This window comes from Amblyomma mixtum, chromosome 6 (assembly GCF_055824585.1).
Source record: "Amblyomma mixtum isolate Tamu chromosome 6, ASM5582458v1, whole genome shotgun sequence".
Classification (NCBI taxonomy): domain Eukaryota; kingdom Metazoa; phylum Arthropoda; class Arachnida; order Ixodida; family Ixodidae; genus Amblyomma; species Amblyomma mixtum.
Window position 1 is genome coordinate 8,066,879 of NC_143017.1, and position 14,272 is coordinate 8,081,150.

At 52.0% G+C, this 14,272-nt stretch overlaps 1 protein-coding gene across 11 annotated transcripts in view; it reads left to right on the forward strand.

Moving 5' to 3' along the window:
* LOC149338157 (uncharacterized) overlaps positions 1-14,272 on the forward strand; it is a 164,353-nt gene that overhangs the window by 56,431 nt on the left and 93,650 nt on the right. For 5 of the 11 annotated variants that reach the window (XR_016283391.1, XM_089547515.1, XM_089547519.1 and 2 more), the window contains one exon: positions 332-424. The exons of 3 other annotated variants lie outside the window; for them this stretch is intronic. Coding sequence is in view for 6 of the 8 variants with exons in the window: in XM_089547515.1 (XP_089403641.1) it covers positions 332-424 (93 nt within the window). In the remaining 2 variants the exon portion in view is untranslated. 3 more of the 11 variants (XR_016283392.1, XM_089547528.1, XM_089547523.1) reach the window with 2 other exon arrangements.

Here is a 14,272-nt window from a genome sequence, read left to right on the forward strand (position 1 = left end):
GTCGCTGCTGGTGAGGACACGCACTCAGCCCTCAAAATGTGGTCCATGATTGCACTCCTAGCAGAGTGCACTCTTCTGCGAGTGACACTCCACTTACATCATTTAGATGTGGCAAAGTGTACTTACTGCGAGTGACACTCTCCGTATCTGCACTTGCCTGCTTGAAAGGGGTATTAGTCAATCTCCAACTGACTGATCAGCAAAAGTGAGCGCTGTGAACAGCAAAAAATGTGTTTATGCAAACATGCACCGCCTAATAAAAGCAACTTACTCATTTCTGAACAGGTTAAATCCTGAAACAGAATTGATAACGAAGGATTCTTCTGCGCAGCACTGCTGACAGGTGCACACTTGTTCCTTGTTCGTCCATATCCGTCGTGGGAAGCTCGAAAGCAAGCCTGCATAAAAATACACGGCAACATTGGTAAGGAATTTGAACTTACTCAGTTGCGAACAGATTAAATCCTTAATTAGAAAAATATTGAAGGATTCTTTTGCGTAGCCTTGCTTACAGATGCACACTTGTTTATCTTCTATATCCTTCGTGAGAACCTCGAAAGCAAGCCTGCAAAGAAATAAACGGTGGCAACCAAGCCGAGGGAGCAGCCGAGGCTACATTGACGGGGTATTGGGAACACCTTTAATTCGATGACTGTCGCTTATATGCAGATACTTCGCCACTGCCCGTACAGGCGCATCGACAGTTTTCCGGCTAAACAGTTCTTTTCCGGCCTTCTAGACATAACGTACCGTGCTACCTCGTTTAGCAGTGGATCATCAGCTGGGTCTGCTTGTAGTTCTCTTAGTTATCAGGCTGGAAACTGCAGCGACCACCTCTACCACAGGTTCGTCCTCTGTCAACCTCAGAGGTAACCGAGAAAGTTTTTCCTTTTGTATATTGCGCTGTAAAATTGTATCGCGACAACCTAGCACACCAGCGTTCAATACGCAATGGGCGTCTTACAACCCTGTTTGATGATAGCAGTGTTACCAATGCCTGATGATTGTCAGTTCGTAGCACGAACCTGCGGCACCACGGATATATATATGTCAATGTTCGCATGCCCATAAACATGCATGCGCCTCTCATTCGCTGGTCGAGTACTTGCTTTCTTTTGGAGTTAGTGTCTTGGAAGCGAATGCCACTGTGCGCACTTCATCGTCAACTACGTGCTGCAGCACAGCTCCAAACCCATATGCATCAGCCATCACCTGTACAGGCAGACACGTCAAACAGAGCCACCACTCCGCACGCTGACAGCATCTCCTTGACTTTAAAACTTATCTCTACGTCCTGGTCCCATAAGAACTCCTGGCCCTTTCGGAGAAGCCATCACAGCGGTTCCATCACTTCTGCATAATGTGGAAGAAAATGGGAGTAATAACCTTTGAGCCCAAGGAATGATTGCAACGCCACTAAACCAGTCAGCACTGGTGCCTTAAGTATGGCATCCACCTCTAGGAGGTTACGGTTGTGTTCATTCCTAGTCTTTCCGAAGACTATGCAATATAGAACAATACACCCTTGCAGCCATTCAAAATTTCTTGCATCATTCGCTTAGGCTGGTGCTGATGCGAGACTGAAACACACTCTGCGAAATCAAAATGATCTTTCCTGCGTGATAAACGTCGTATTTCACGACTCTCTTCTGCTAATTCCACTTGGTGATAGGCTGAGGCAAGTTCTGATTTCGAAAACCATGTTGCTCCACTCAACGCATGTAACGGTTGTGGGAATCCTGGCTTTCCGCCGTTGCCTTTGCGCGGCTGTGCCGGCTTCCCGCGTAGTTTCTCCTCTTTCCCTTGCTCCCGCCTCAGGCGGTGGAGAGGCGGCTAGGTGACTAATCAATGTCATTGGGCCACAGCTCCGCCCCGGCTCCCCAACGGCCTTTGCCATTGGTGCCTTTTGGCGGGAATTCGGGCCCGTTTGGGCGGCCGCGTACCGCGCGACCGTCCGAGCGGGGCCCAGAGAGAGAGATCCCTCGGAGACAGCGTAAGGTGCGTACGCTACTGTGTGTCCCTGCCGGCCTTTGCCGCTCGGACCAGTGCATATACTCGAGCTCGCCCGCACGTGTCCTCTGACCTGCAGCGGCTCGAGCCTGTCCAGCGGGGTCCAGCGACCTCCGACAGGCGTACCTTGCGTTTATTGCCCACTCTCTCTCGCAACCGGCCCAACGGTCGACACGAGAGGGAGATCACAGCACTGCCGCGGGGACATTCTCCTGCAGCGGCGTGCTAGCGGCGCGCATTACTCGAGTCGCTTCGTGCGCGCAGCGGAGCCTTGCTCCTCGCGTGCCCCCGGGACGGGGTGACGATTGAGTGTGTGTGTACTGCTGAAGGACGACGTGAATAAACGTCTCCTTTGTGAACTTGGAGGCCTATTTCTTTGAGCCGAATCGCTCTCCTCCCAGCGGAGGTTGAGTGCACCGCATCGGTGTCCCAATGTGTGTGTGGTGACGGCTGATCGGGGCCCTTGGCTCGCACGAAGCTCGAACCCGCGGTGGTTGGTGGCCTGTGTCCACGTAGAAACCCACAACTGGCGCCCAACGTGCTAAGTCATTGGCGCTTACGCCTTTGATGACACATTAGCCGAGCAGGTCGCCTTGCCGATCACGCTTGCGCACCATGTCTACCACCCCCAGCGGGGCACTCGGCAGCTACATGTCGGCTCCCTACGGAGTTGTAGCGTCGTTTGATCCGCTGGCTGCTGTTCCTTCGAATAGCCAGACACCGTGGTTGGCCGCGGCCCCCATTGGGGTTTACGGCGGCACAACCCAAAATGTCGACCACGCGGCTCCCATTGGAGCTGTATCGGGAGCACCCTACGGTGCATCCGCTGGTCACATGCCTCAGCTGTGCACGCTTTCCGCCCAGTGCGAAAGCAGTTTGTGTCACGCTGCCGCAACCGGCAGTTTCGAACAGCAGCAGCCGTGCCCCGCGAGCAGTCAATTCTGCTCTGGGAACGGCGAGGCGCTGGCCCGGTTCCCTGTGGAAACCGCGCCGCTCATCGAACTAGGAGCCTTGCCTCCCTCGTTCGTGCAGCCCGCCCAAACCTCCACCGAGGCCGGGGCGCAGGCGCTGCTAGCCAGTGCTGCCCAGATGATCCAGTCGTTGTCAGGGGCCGTTGGGACACTTTTGGCCACGCCGAAGTTGTCTCACCCCGCGGTCAAGTTGCCCATGCCAACATACCGCGGGTATGATGACCTACTCAGTGCCCGGGATTTCCTTGAGTCCCTCACCCATTATCAGAGAACTATGGGTCTCACTGAGCAGGTGGTGCTTGCACACATCATCCCCGCAGCGCTGACTGACACGGCAGCTCGGTGGCATCGGCTTTCCGGCCACCGGGCAGCGACTCTCGAGGAGTTCCGTGCAGCATTCCTGCGCGAATTCCTGCCCGCTGACTACGAGCGTAGGATGCGGCGAGAGCTGGAGCTCCGTACTCAGGCTCCGGATGAGTCGCTGCAAGAGTATGTTCGTGCGATGGAAGACCTTTTCTCAATCGCCGAGCCCAGAGCCTCGAAAGAGGAGCGTGTCGAAAGGACGATCAGGCAGGCACATCCGACCTTTTCGGCTTACCTGCGCGGCGGCCGATTCCGAGATTTGGAGGAGCTGGCCGCCGAGGCAAGGCACATTCAAGGCGACATTCTCGCCGCGCGCGCCTATCGTCCGCCACCACCGGCAAGCGAGGCCCTTGAGCCACGTTGTGCATGGAGAGGGGCCTTGCCCTTACCCAACCGGCGACCACCCGCACAACCTGTCTTTGCAGCTGTTAGCGGGCAAAACGAGGCATGGGAGTTGAGCGACAGAGCTCTCGATCCCTACTCGTACGGGAGACGGGCAGCCTGCGCTGCACCGTTTTCTGAAGCGCGTGCTGAGGGGCGCCAAGCGCTCCAACGCGCAGCGGAGGGGGAAACCCGACTCGGCCGACCCTTTGGTTGTGCAGCGGGCGGACCCAGGCAGGGAGAGGCGCCATTGTCCCGCGACCAAGCTCGCGTCGGTGTGCGCTCTTTCTGCTGCCAAGAGAGGGGCCACTTAGCAAGAGAATGCAATGTAGCCAGGCCTCCTGCGAGGCAGGAAAACGGCGGCGGGGGTCGGTCGTAAAGGGACCACTGGCCCGATCTCTGCTAAATCCCTCTGCGTACAGAGCAAGCTGCCTTGGTAATGCGCACGCGCCGTTTATTCCGGTCACCATTGCTGGCCGTGAATTTTCGGCGTTACTGGATACGGGAGCCAGCGCTTCCTTGTTCGGTGAAGAGGTGTTGTCCCACTTGCAAAAGCACTCTGTGCGCTTGCGGGACTGCCGTACAGCATTCAACCTTGCGAAAGGCGTAGCCCATTCGGCTGGCGCCGCGAGGCTGACTCTCAGGTGGGGAGAGCGGACGAGACGCACGCGTTTCATCCATCTCCCAGGGCTCAGTGTGCCCATGATTCTCGGAAGGGACTTTCTCCTGAAAACCGGGATTGTGGTGGACATTGCGAATGGCGGCTATCGCGACGGACCATTTTCCCTGCTTAAGCCGTTCATTAGCCCACCGGCGTCAGTATCTGCCTGCGCAGTGAAGGCGTTCGGAGAGTGCCATGCTCAGCGGACAGGGCCACGCCTTTGTGTCGAGCGTTCCGTCGTTCAGCCTCCCCTTTGGGACCGAGCGGCGCGGCACGACCAGGCACCACATCCGCTGGCCGCCTGTGCGGTAACATTGGATGACACACAGAAGGCTCGTTTGACAGCGCTATTGCGTCAGTACGATGAGCTCTTCACGGATCAACCTGGCTGTACCACTTTAGTGAGCCACAAGATCCACACTGGAGACGCGCTTCCTTTGAAGTGCAACCCTAGACCCGTCAGGCTTGCGAAAAGGCAGGTGATTGATGGGTTGCTGGATGAGATGCTGTCGGCGGACATTATCCGCCGCTCGTCCAGCGCCTGGGCGTCTCCGGTGGTGTTGGTGCCTAAGAAAGATGGCAGCCACCGTTTGTGTGTGGATTATCGCTGTCTAAATGCGCTGACTCGCAAGGATGCCTATCCGCTCCCGACGATCAGCTCAATCGTAGGAAACCTGGGCAGCGCGCGGTACTTTTCCACGCTAGATGCCTCCAAAGGTTACCTACAGGTCCAGATGGCTGACACTGAACGGTCTAAGACCGCGTTCACGTGCCACAGAGGGCTGTTTGAGTTCACTCGTATGCCCTTTGGTCTCTGCAATGGTCCTGCGACTTTTCAGAGGCTCATGGACCGCGTCCTGGGGTAAGCGAAATGGTTCCAGGCCATGTGCTACCTGGACGATATCGTGATTTATTCACGAACCTTCGATGAGCACTCAGGCCACATTGCCGACGTGCTCGAGAGGGTACGGGCTGCTGGGATGACTTTGAACCCTGCGAAAGCCCAAATAGCGCGGACCCGGGTTCAGCTACTAGGGTTCACGCTGGGCGAGGGCTCCATTGAGCCTGATGCGGAGAAACTTCGAGCCATACTCGAATTTCCCGCGCCCAAGGACGTACGCGGCCTCCGCCGTTTTCTGGGAATGGCCAATTTTTATCGGTCGTTCATCCCGTCCTGTGCCCGCGTGCAGGCACCCTTGACCAAGCTCTTGGGAAAGACTGCAGCGTGGCGATGGGAGCCCGAGCAAGAGCGATCCTTTCGCCTCCTGTCTAGTGCCATTGCCGAGACAGCGCAGCTCAGGCTACCCGACCTGACCGACAGTTCATAGTCCAGACTGACGCGAGCGATCTGGGTTTAGGAGCAGTTCTCCTACAGGAATTCGATGGCGTGCTGCAACCGCTGGCCTTTGCCAGCCGCTCCTTGCTGCCCTCGGAGAGGAATTATTCCGTGACCGAGAAGGAGTGCCTCGCCATCGTTTTGCACTGCGCAAATTTGACGTCTACCTTGATGGAACGCAATTCGTGGTGCAGACAGACCACTGTGAGCTCAATTGGCTGATGCGGCTCCGCGAGCCTGCGGGTCGGCTGGCGCGCTGGGCTCTCCTGATACAGCATTACGACTTTTCGGTGCAGTATCGAAAGGGGAGCACGAACGTGGTAGCTGACGCGCTATCCCGTGCCCCACTCGCCAGCGGCGCCTTGACGCCTGTAGGCGGAGGGGGCGAAACAGCGGACGAGCCGCCGGGCGGCAAGGAGGGGGAGCCCGCAAACGGGTTAACCCATTCCGCTAACCAGGCAAGCAGCGCTTCGCAAAGCGGACGAGAGGCAAAGCTCTTTGTGAGCGCTTCGGAAGTGCCGACGCGAACGGAAATTTTGGCTGCAAACCTGAGTGGGGACGAGACCAGGCTCCCCTCTGGGATGACTGGAATCGTTTTCAGCTGTAAAGAGCTACTGAAAGCCCAGCAAAATGACCCCTTTTGTCGCGAGGTGAGCGACGGTCTCAGGGAGACGGAGCGCCGTGACGCTACTGGTATTGTAGCGGGCGCAGGGGGTCAGAAGCCAGCGTGTGTCGCGGCGAACCCCGGGGATTCATTTTTGCTGGACCATGACGGGCTCGTGCTGAAATACATAGCCACCGATGACGAGTCCATCGACCCGTTCAAGGTGGTTATCCCCAAAAGTCTGAGAGGCGCCCTGTTGAGATTCTCTCATGACGAACCACTGGCCGGTCATCTGAGTGGCTCCAAAGTTTTTGCAAAACTGAGTCAATCGGTGACGTGGCCCGGCATGAAGCGTGACATTTTCCGCTATTGCCGTTCCTGCTATGTCTGTTAAGCGGTTGATCAGGTTGATAGGCTAACAGACGCAAAATACCCCCTTCATATTCTGGCATCAGTAGCAGAAGGGATATTGCAAAAGCTGAAGGAGGGCAAAGCTGTCCCCCATTCCAAACAAAAAAATCTGGCAGTGATACCTTATGTTCATGTTGTGTCCCACAATTTGAAGAGAATAGGCAAAAAGGCTGGAGTAGATGTTGTTTTTCGGCTCCTGACAGACTGAGTGGCTTGTGTGCGAGAGTTAATCGCCCGGATAAAAGATCGGAATCTGGTCATAATTGCAAGAAAAACCACAGGATGAAGTATGTGCCATGCCAAGACAACGTGGTGTACTCAGTCCCGTTGAAGTGTGGTGGGTCATACATCGGCCAAACTGGCCGGTGTCTAAATGAAAGACTTAAAGAGCACGCAAACAATGTCAAGAACACGGCCCGCCACATGTACAGTCACTGTCGTGACTGTTCATGTTACCCAGAATTCAAAAACAGCCAAGTTGTTACCAAACACAAGGATAAGCTTACACAAGAGATTATTGAGACATCTGAGATCATGAAGCTGGGTGCGAATTGTATCAGCACTCCTTCCGTTGCCATCTCGGTGAAAGAGCACAACTTCCTGATTTCAAATGATCGAAGTACACGCGATACAGCTGCATGCGCATAATGACTGGGATTGATACTTTCTGCAGCTCTCTGTTTCTTTGTTTTTTCTAAGGTGCAAAAGAGTATATATATGCTGTTAGCATCCGTAATAAACATTTGTTGTCAGTTCAGCGCTGTGTTTGTCCTCTTCTTCCCTTGGCCTTGTGCCGTTGCGCTGCTTCACTAAGATATGTCAGACCAACTCGCCCACCAGTTCATGGTGGCCTGTGTCCACGTAGAAACCCACACAGTTCTTTATGTGGTAAAGGAAACCCATCAACGACCACCACTTTGTTCAGCTCGTGCAAATCAGCACTTAAGCGAACACTGCCATCCTTCTTCTGTACAGCCGTTCTGTACAGCCCATCCTGCTCGCAAGAGGCATCGTTTTGAATTTCTCGTACATCTCGCTCCGGCGACCTACTGCAGACCGCTTGAACATTAGTGGGCCTTGATCGTAGACCTTAGCACCTTTCGCTGCCTGCTCGTATGTTTGCAGAACTTCTACTGCCTCACTCAACATAAGTTTTGATCCCTTCATGAGTAGTTTGTGTCACATCTCATTACTTCATACTCCTTCAACAACCTTGTCCCGCAGAGCCGCCTCCAAGAAATCCCAGTCCCAGTTCTGTCGGAGCGCGTGACGTATTAACTCATTTGGTAACTGTCTCCTTACCATGAATCGAATCGCTCGTCTAATACATTCACGGTGCTTGATAAATGGGCTCAAGTAGGCCAAGTGCCTTGATTTAACAATCCCCTTCACTTGCCTCTACCTTGGCCTTTTCTGTGACTGGCTCCATACCTGAAGTGCGGAAAAGACGGCGTCCTTCAACCCCAAGGCATTTGAGGAGAATGGCCTTTTTCCGCAGGGGTGGTTACGTCTCTAGCCCCGTCGCTTGCAAAAAAACTGGCGAAATCATCACGCCACTGCTCCCACGAAATTGTCTCAAGAAGAGGCGGTAACGGCGGCAGTCCTCCATCTCCAAGGGGACGCCCCTTGGACGAACCACGGCAGGTGAAAACTGAGTCAGTCCAAACACTTCGCTGCTATCTTCGTCGACTGCGCCAGTATGTGGTGGCGCGAAGCTGAGGGACGAGACGAAACCACACTGATGGGGTATCGGAACCCCTTTTACTCCGGGGACTATCCTTTCCATCAATGCTCTCAAATCTCAGTATTTTGGTTGGAGGCCCAACTATAGCACCGAGGGCTTCTTGTACAGTCATCCGATCATAGACACTGGTGGCTGCTCTGTGAGCAGCAAGAATAGCAATGAATCAATCAAATATTTAGGCATATCCTTCTTTGTCAATAAAAATCGTCAGGTCTACCAAAGCAGTAGATCTGCTTGACCTAATATTTCAAAAGCCGCCTTGGAAACCATCCCTGAAGCTGGACTGCCGGTGCCAGCTGGTTTCACCAGCTTTCTTTTATGGCGCCTCCAACACACTTTTGGTGGAATTGGCGTCTGCGCACTTCAACAAGCTTCTCTGCAACCTTCCTCGAAGCTTTCCAAGTTCACACATCTGGCTGCCCTCCAGGTGTGATGTGCTCGGTTTTATTCAACTGAAACTCACTGCACTTAGTGTGCACTTCAAGGCCCTGTCGAGAATGTCACGTCTCAACGAGCCTTTCATCGTGCCCCTGTTCGATACAGTTCTCCAGTCCCATTACCACCGCATCGCCGACTGTTTCGAAGTTCCAGTAGGCATTACATCAGCCGCCGATGTGAATGCCGCCATCATACAAGGCACCTCAATATGGTGGGTGTAGTACATCAACAAATATAATAACGGGAATCTTTTTGCAGATAGATACGAGATGTTAGCCAACACATGGCTTGGCTACCACTCAAAGCATCTCAAGGACGGAGACCGCATTCAAGCAATGCGGCTCCGAACAAATCTGTTTCCAATCCGCTCTCTGACCAACAAACATAGTACCGACCCCAGTGTCCGCCTGTGTCGCAGGTGTGGCGAGAGAAACGAAACAGCATTCCACATATTACAAGAATGCAAATCTGTATCTGTACCGCGCACTGGACGCCACAATTTCATTAGTCGTCAAATTGCTCGCCTGGCTGGGGAGCAAAATACAAATGCAATAGTCAAAGAACAGCCCACTTTAATTTCACCCGATGGGGTGAAATAGAAACCAGACATAGTTCTCATAACTCCTACCGAAGCCATAGTTCTTGATGTAGCCATCGTATGGAATGCCATCGAGGGCGTGCTACTCTCGAAATGTACCGAGAAATGCAACAAATATGCGTGTCTCGAGTGGCACTTTCCTAACAAGAAATTTGAGTCTTTAGGTGCAGCTTTTGGTGCGCGCAGCATGTCCTGTATAAGGACGCTTGCTGCTTGCCAATGCCTGGGCCTTTCTCAGAAGGATGTTGCCTGGCTACGTGCCAGAGTGTTACTAGGTAGCCTTATCTGCCTTAACCGGTTTACGAAGTGCGTTTTAGCATGGATTTTTACACTCATCTAACCATCTCATATCTCGACTGCTGCGGGGCTATTTCGTTTTTAATTTTTTTATTTAATTTTTTTTTTGCATTGTGGTCATCGTTTTGCTTCTTCGAAGGCGTCTTACATACACACTTTCCAATTCCCTCCTCGGTTAGCTCGGTCAATGGCAAACTGGGAGGCCAGTGCAGGTGAAGCAAACCAAAAGCGGTGGAGCTTCAGCCCTGCCTGCTCTGGCCAGCCAATGCCGCATTTTGTTCACCTTCGAATGACCCCCTGTTACACCCTACCAAGTCGTGGGGAATTTCGTTTTCTTTTTTCAGCAACTTTCAGATATTCAGTGGTCAGTGATACTCTTGCTTTCTGCAATATGTAACCGGGTAATGTATTTCTTTTAACGAAATTATTTAGCGCTGGCTAGCGTGTTAAAAGAAGCTGTGGTTCACTATCTGCTTATGGGTTTTCGTCCACGCTGTGAAGTAGAATTTCAGTTTTCACGAAACCCTGAATGCGAAGCGATGAAGTGAAGCATGTCGTCTAAAGGGGCGCCCTGGTCTCGCCTCGACACCACTCAGCAACGGCTCGGTTCTTGCGATTTCACTGCACCGACACTTTGGAGATGCAAGCGATGCGTAAAAAGACGGCATCCCATCGTTTTAGTATATTTCAGACAGGGACAACCACTGCACTGTTATGCCCGACATGCATTCCGCTGGCCTCTGTGGAGTCCAGCACCGTGCACCCGTCATTGCGCAAAGCAAGCCCGGGCTCTTGAATATGTTTCGGCTTGAAGCATCATTCATCCTGGCTTGCCCGGCACCGTCTCTTCCCTCTTTCCTCACTAGCGTCGGCTCGAGACTCGACCGCTGGCAGCCGCTTCCAGGCTACAAACTCTCAACGGCCGAGCTCGTCTCGTCCATTTGTCTAAGTCAAACAGTGGCCAGTGGCGCGACCTGATTGGAGGGTTCGGCCGCTGCAACCGCCACCGGAAGCTACAGAAACGGAGCCGCGCTGAGCCGGAGCAGCAGACAGGCAGCAGGCGAGCCGTCATGCCAGAGAGGCGGTCTCTCGGGGCGTCGCCCCACTTCTTTGTGCTAGCCCGTTGTGCTCTCGGTCCTTGTGCCGATTATGTAAAGCCCTTGTAGTACATACTGTACACGAACGTTCTGCTGACTCACCGTCACCTTGACCGTTTCTTCGCTCAGCTCTGCGCAACAGTGGCAGCAGGCTGAGATGCTCCAGTCCCAGCAGTGAGACAGGCTTGGAGGCGCAGTCATTGTCCCCTCCATAGCAGTGCTACGCATAGACGTGTAAGGAAGAATGATATCGCAGATCTTGTGTTCAACATTGACGCACATGTCTCAGTGTCTTAGTTTCATCGCTCAGTAAGGGAGTTTTGTGCATCATAGATCCTGCGGCGAGTGGGAAGTGCTGAGATAATTTGCAAAGGTAGGGAAATAAATAGCGTCTAAAAAATTCTCTGGACGTGTATGCCCGTGGCCCATCCTGGGAACTCAGTGGATTTGGCTTTCGGTTCCAGACACCAAAGCCACTCGTCCCTCTCTGGACGCTGTCTCGCAGTGTCGGTCTCTCTGAGAAGCTTCTTTCTCACTGTCATGGGCCTCACCGTGTGGTGCGCCGTGTCACCTACGTGAACTATGAACTTGCTCCCCTTGCGGCCTCGCCATCGTCCTCTCGCCCCTCCACCGACATCGTCCACGTCTGCCGCCTCGAACCTTATCACGACGTTCATACGACGCCACACTGATGCTGAGACGCCGGTTCAGCAGCCGCGGATCCTGAAGCGGGTAGACGACGAAGACAATGAGCGATGCAACAAGTGGGAGGAGACGAAGACGACAAACAAGTTCTGGCTGTGTTCTCGGTGCCGCTCGCAGCTGTTCCCTTCTATCTGTAAATACATTCTTCCCCGCAAAAATATTTTTCTTGGTGGCTTTGGCAGTCGTACTGCTCAAACAAACTAGAACAGTCTTTTCTGCCAAAGTAAACCAGCTCACTGAACAGTTTATTCCTCAAAGCACCATCATGAACTACAGTAGTGCTCCTTGGTAAAGCCATCATATTAAGCGCTTGTCTAATGAAAAGAAGAGACCTTATCGCGTTGCTAAGCTTTCCCTCACTAGACAACGTTGGGCTTCGTACTCGATTGCGTCCAAGGCATATGTGAAGGCAATTTAAGAGGCAAGCAAGCACTTTCATCCACAGATTCTTCCGTCTATGCTCACAACAAATATCAAATTCCTGGCGCGTTAATTATCCCCCGAGGGATAATTAACGTTCTTTGGAGGAGAAATTCTAGAGGCCCGTGTACTGTGCGATGTAAGTGCACGTTAAAGAACCCCAGGTGGTCGAAATTTCCAGAGCCCTCCAGTACGGCGTCTCTCATAGCCTTAGTCGCTTTGGGACGTTAAACCCCATAAACAACAACCACAATACTGATGTTCAGATGGTTCTAAATAAGTTTGCATGTTTCAGCCACACCAAATAAAACCACTCTGCTAGCAGAACTGCCACGAAATCTATTGTTTTTCTTCCGTTGCTGTCGCTTCGTCGAAAGGTGCCTCGTATCGCACTGTTTCACAAGTTGCATCATCATATTGTACTGCGTGGTCGCCTTACCCCACAGCCATTTTATGTATCCCATCGTAATGACCATCCTCATCAAGTCGGTTTCGATTCTTGTTGCGCCAAATATTTTTCTCAGTCTTTCTTGCCGTGTACCTCGCTTGAGTAGAGGCACCTTCCCGTAGATATTGCCGGCATCAATAATTACGATGTTGCGCGAAGCTATAGCTAGCATTGTATATTGAGGTTTTATTTAAATTTGTATCTCTGCTGCATTTTCTCACCTTATTGTTGTGTTTTTGCTACTCCTCCAGTACAGTTGGGTACCAGTACAACTGATGTGAACAATTCTATTGTTTTGTTCTTAAAGCAGTTTATTGTGGGCGTCATGGGCCCAGTTTTGGTGGGAGTCTGGTTTGCCGACCGGCAGTCTGCGAAGGGCTTGAACGGGAGCCGAGTTGTGCAGCGAAGGAATGTTCAGCCTCTAGTGCCCCTTTTACAACCTCCTGCAAGTGAAAATGCGCCATGACAGACACAACAGAGGTTAGCACAGCAGCGAAACTCTACAGAATAATAAATAGCAATAAAAAAATATGAATCTTTTCAAGTACATCAAAAACAAAAACTTGTCCCCACGTTCCCTAACCATACTTGGTTGGGGAAACTCCTCCAAACGAAAAATTCAGAGTAACAGAAATTGCTACGTTATAGAGGACGGACGCAATATCTGTTTCAAGCACTTCTGGAACGCTTCTAATGCTTGGAATCGTTTTTTGTTGTTTTCTTCTCAAGTAAGAACTGAATTCCTACCATTATGCTTGCAATGTAGTTCTTATCGCCTGAATAATTTGTTGAAGGGGAAATTTTCCCCGGTCGGAGAGTGAGATGAGCATACCAAATTTATTCGCATTTCACCTGCATTTCACTGCACTACCACGGAAAGAATTCCACACCGTAACTTCCTTCTCAGTAGGTTAGTGTTGCAAACACTGAGCTGTCACGCCTGTTCTCCAGTTAAGCTAATACATTTGCGTTGGACTCTACCAAAGCAATTGCTAGCCACACTTGACTGCCATGCTTAGGGACAGTTGCCAATCTGAGTGCCACTGTAACTGAGCCGGCCTCAGAAACATCCCCCGAAAGTAAAGAAGTGGCCATCATTTTCTGGTCACGTGACTTAGTTCTTTGGAAGCCCTTGCATTGTGAAGCAGGCCCTATAAAACAATCATATCACGACTCTAATGTTAACCCTTTCAGCCCTGAATTATTTTTATGGCGCGGAAAATTTTTTTTTGCCTTAAGTACTCTAATTACCCAACAAAAAGCATGCTACAATCAAATATTACCTTTTGGACTCATTGGTGTTCGAGATTGGATCATGTCCTATATATAGGACATCAGGGCTTGGAGGTTGTCAGAAATCAAATCACAAAGTTGCAATCTGAAGTTTATTTTCAAACAGAAACAGTTGTTTGGAGCTTTTTCTAGCAAAGGCTTAGGCTATTGCGTATGGAAGGCTCGAAAGCAGTTCCTTGCTGCAGATAAGCAAAGGTGCACATTGCACTTTTGGCACTTCACCTTGGGCTTGCCTTTGCATCCTTCAAGCTTGCATCGGTGCTGCTCTTCCTCTACTGAAGGCCAGTGACCAGTTTGGTCGTACCGAATGTCTTGGATTGGCCTCACTTCAATCAAGTTCGGCCTCTTCAGCGGCTGAAGTGGAGAAGAAAATGGCCGTCCGCGCTTCCGTGGCAACCCGGCAGAGCAAGCTTTTGCCACGCTCTCTATTACATTCAGAGTGAACTCTAGTAAATCCATTTGATCCTTCATCTTGATTTTTTGGTGCTCGGCATG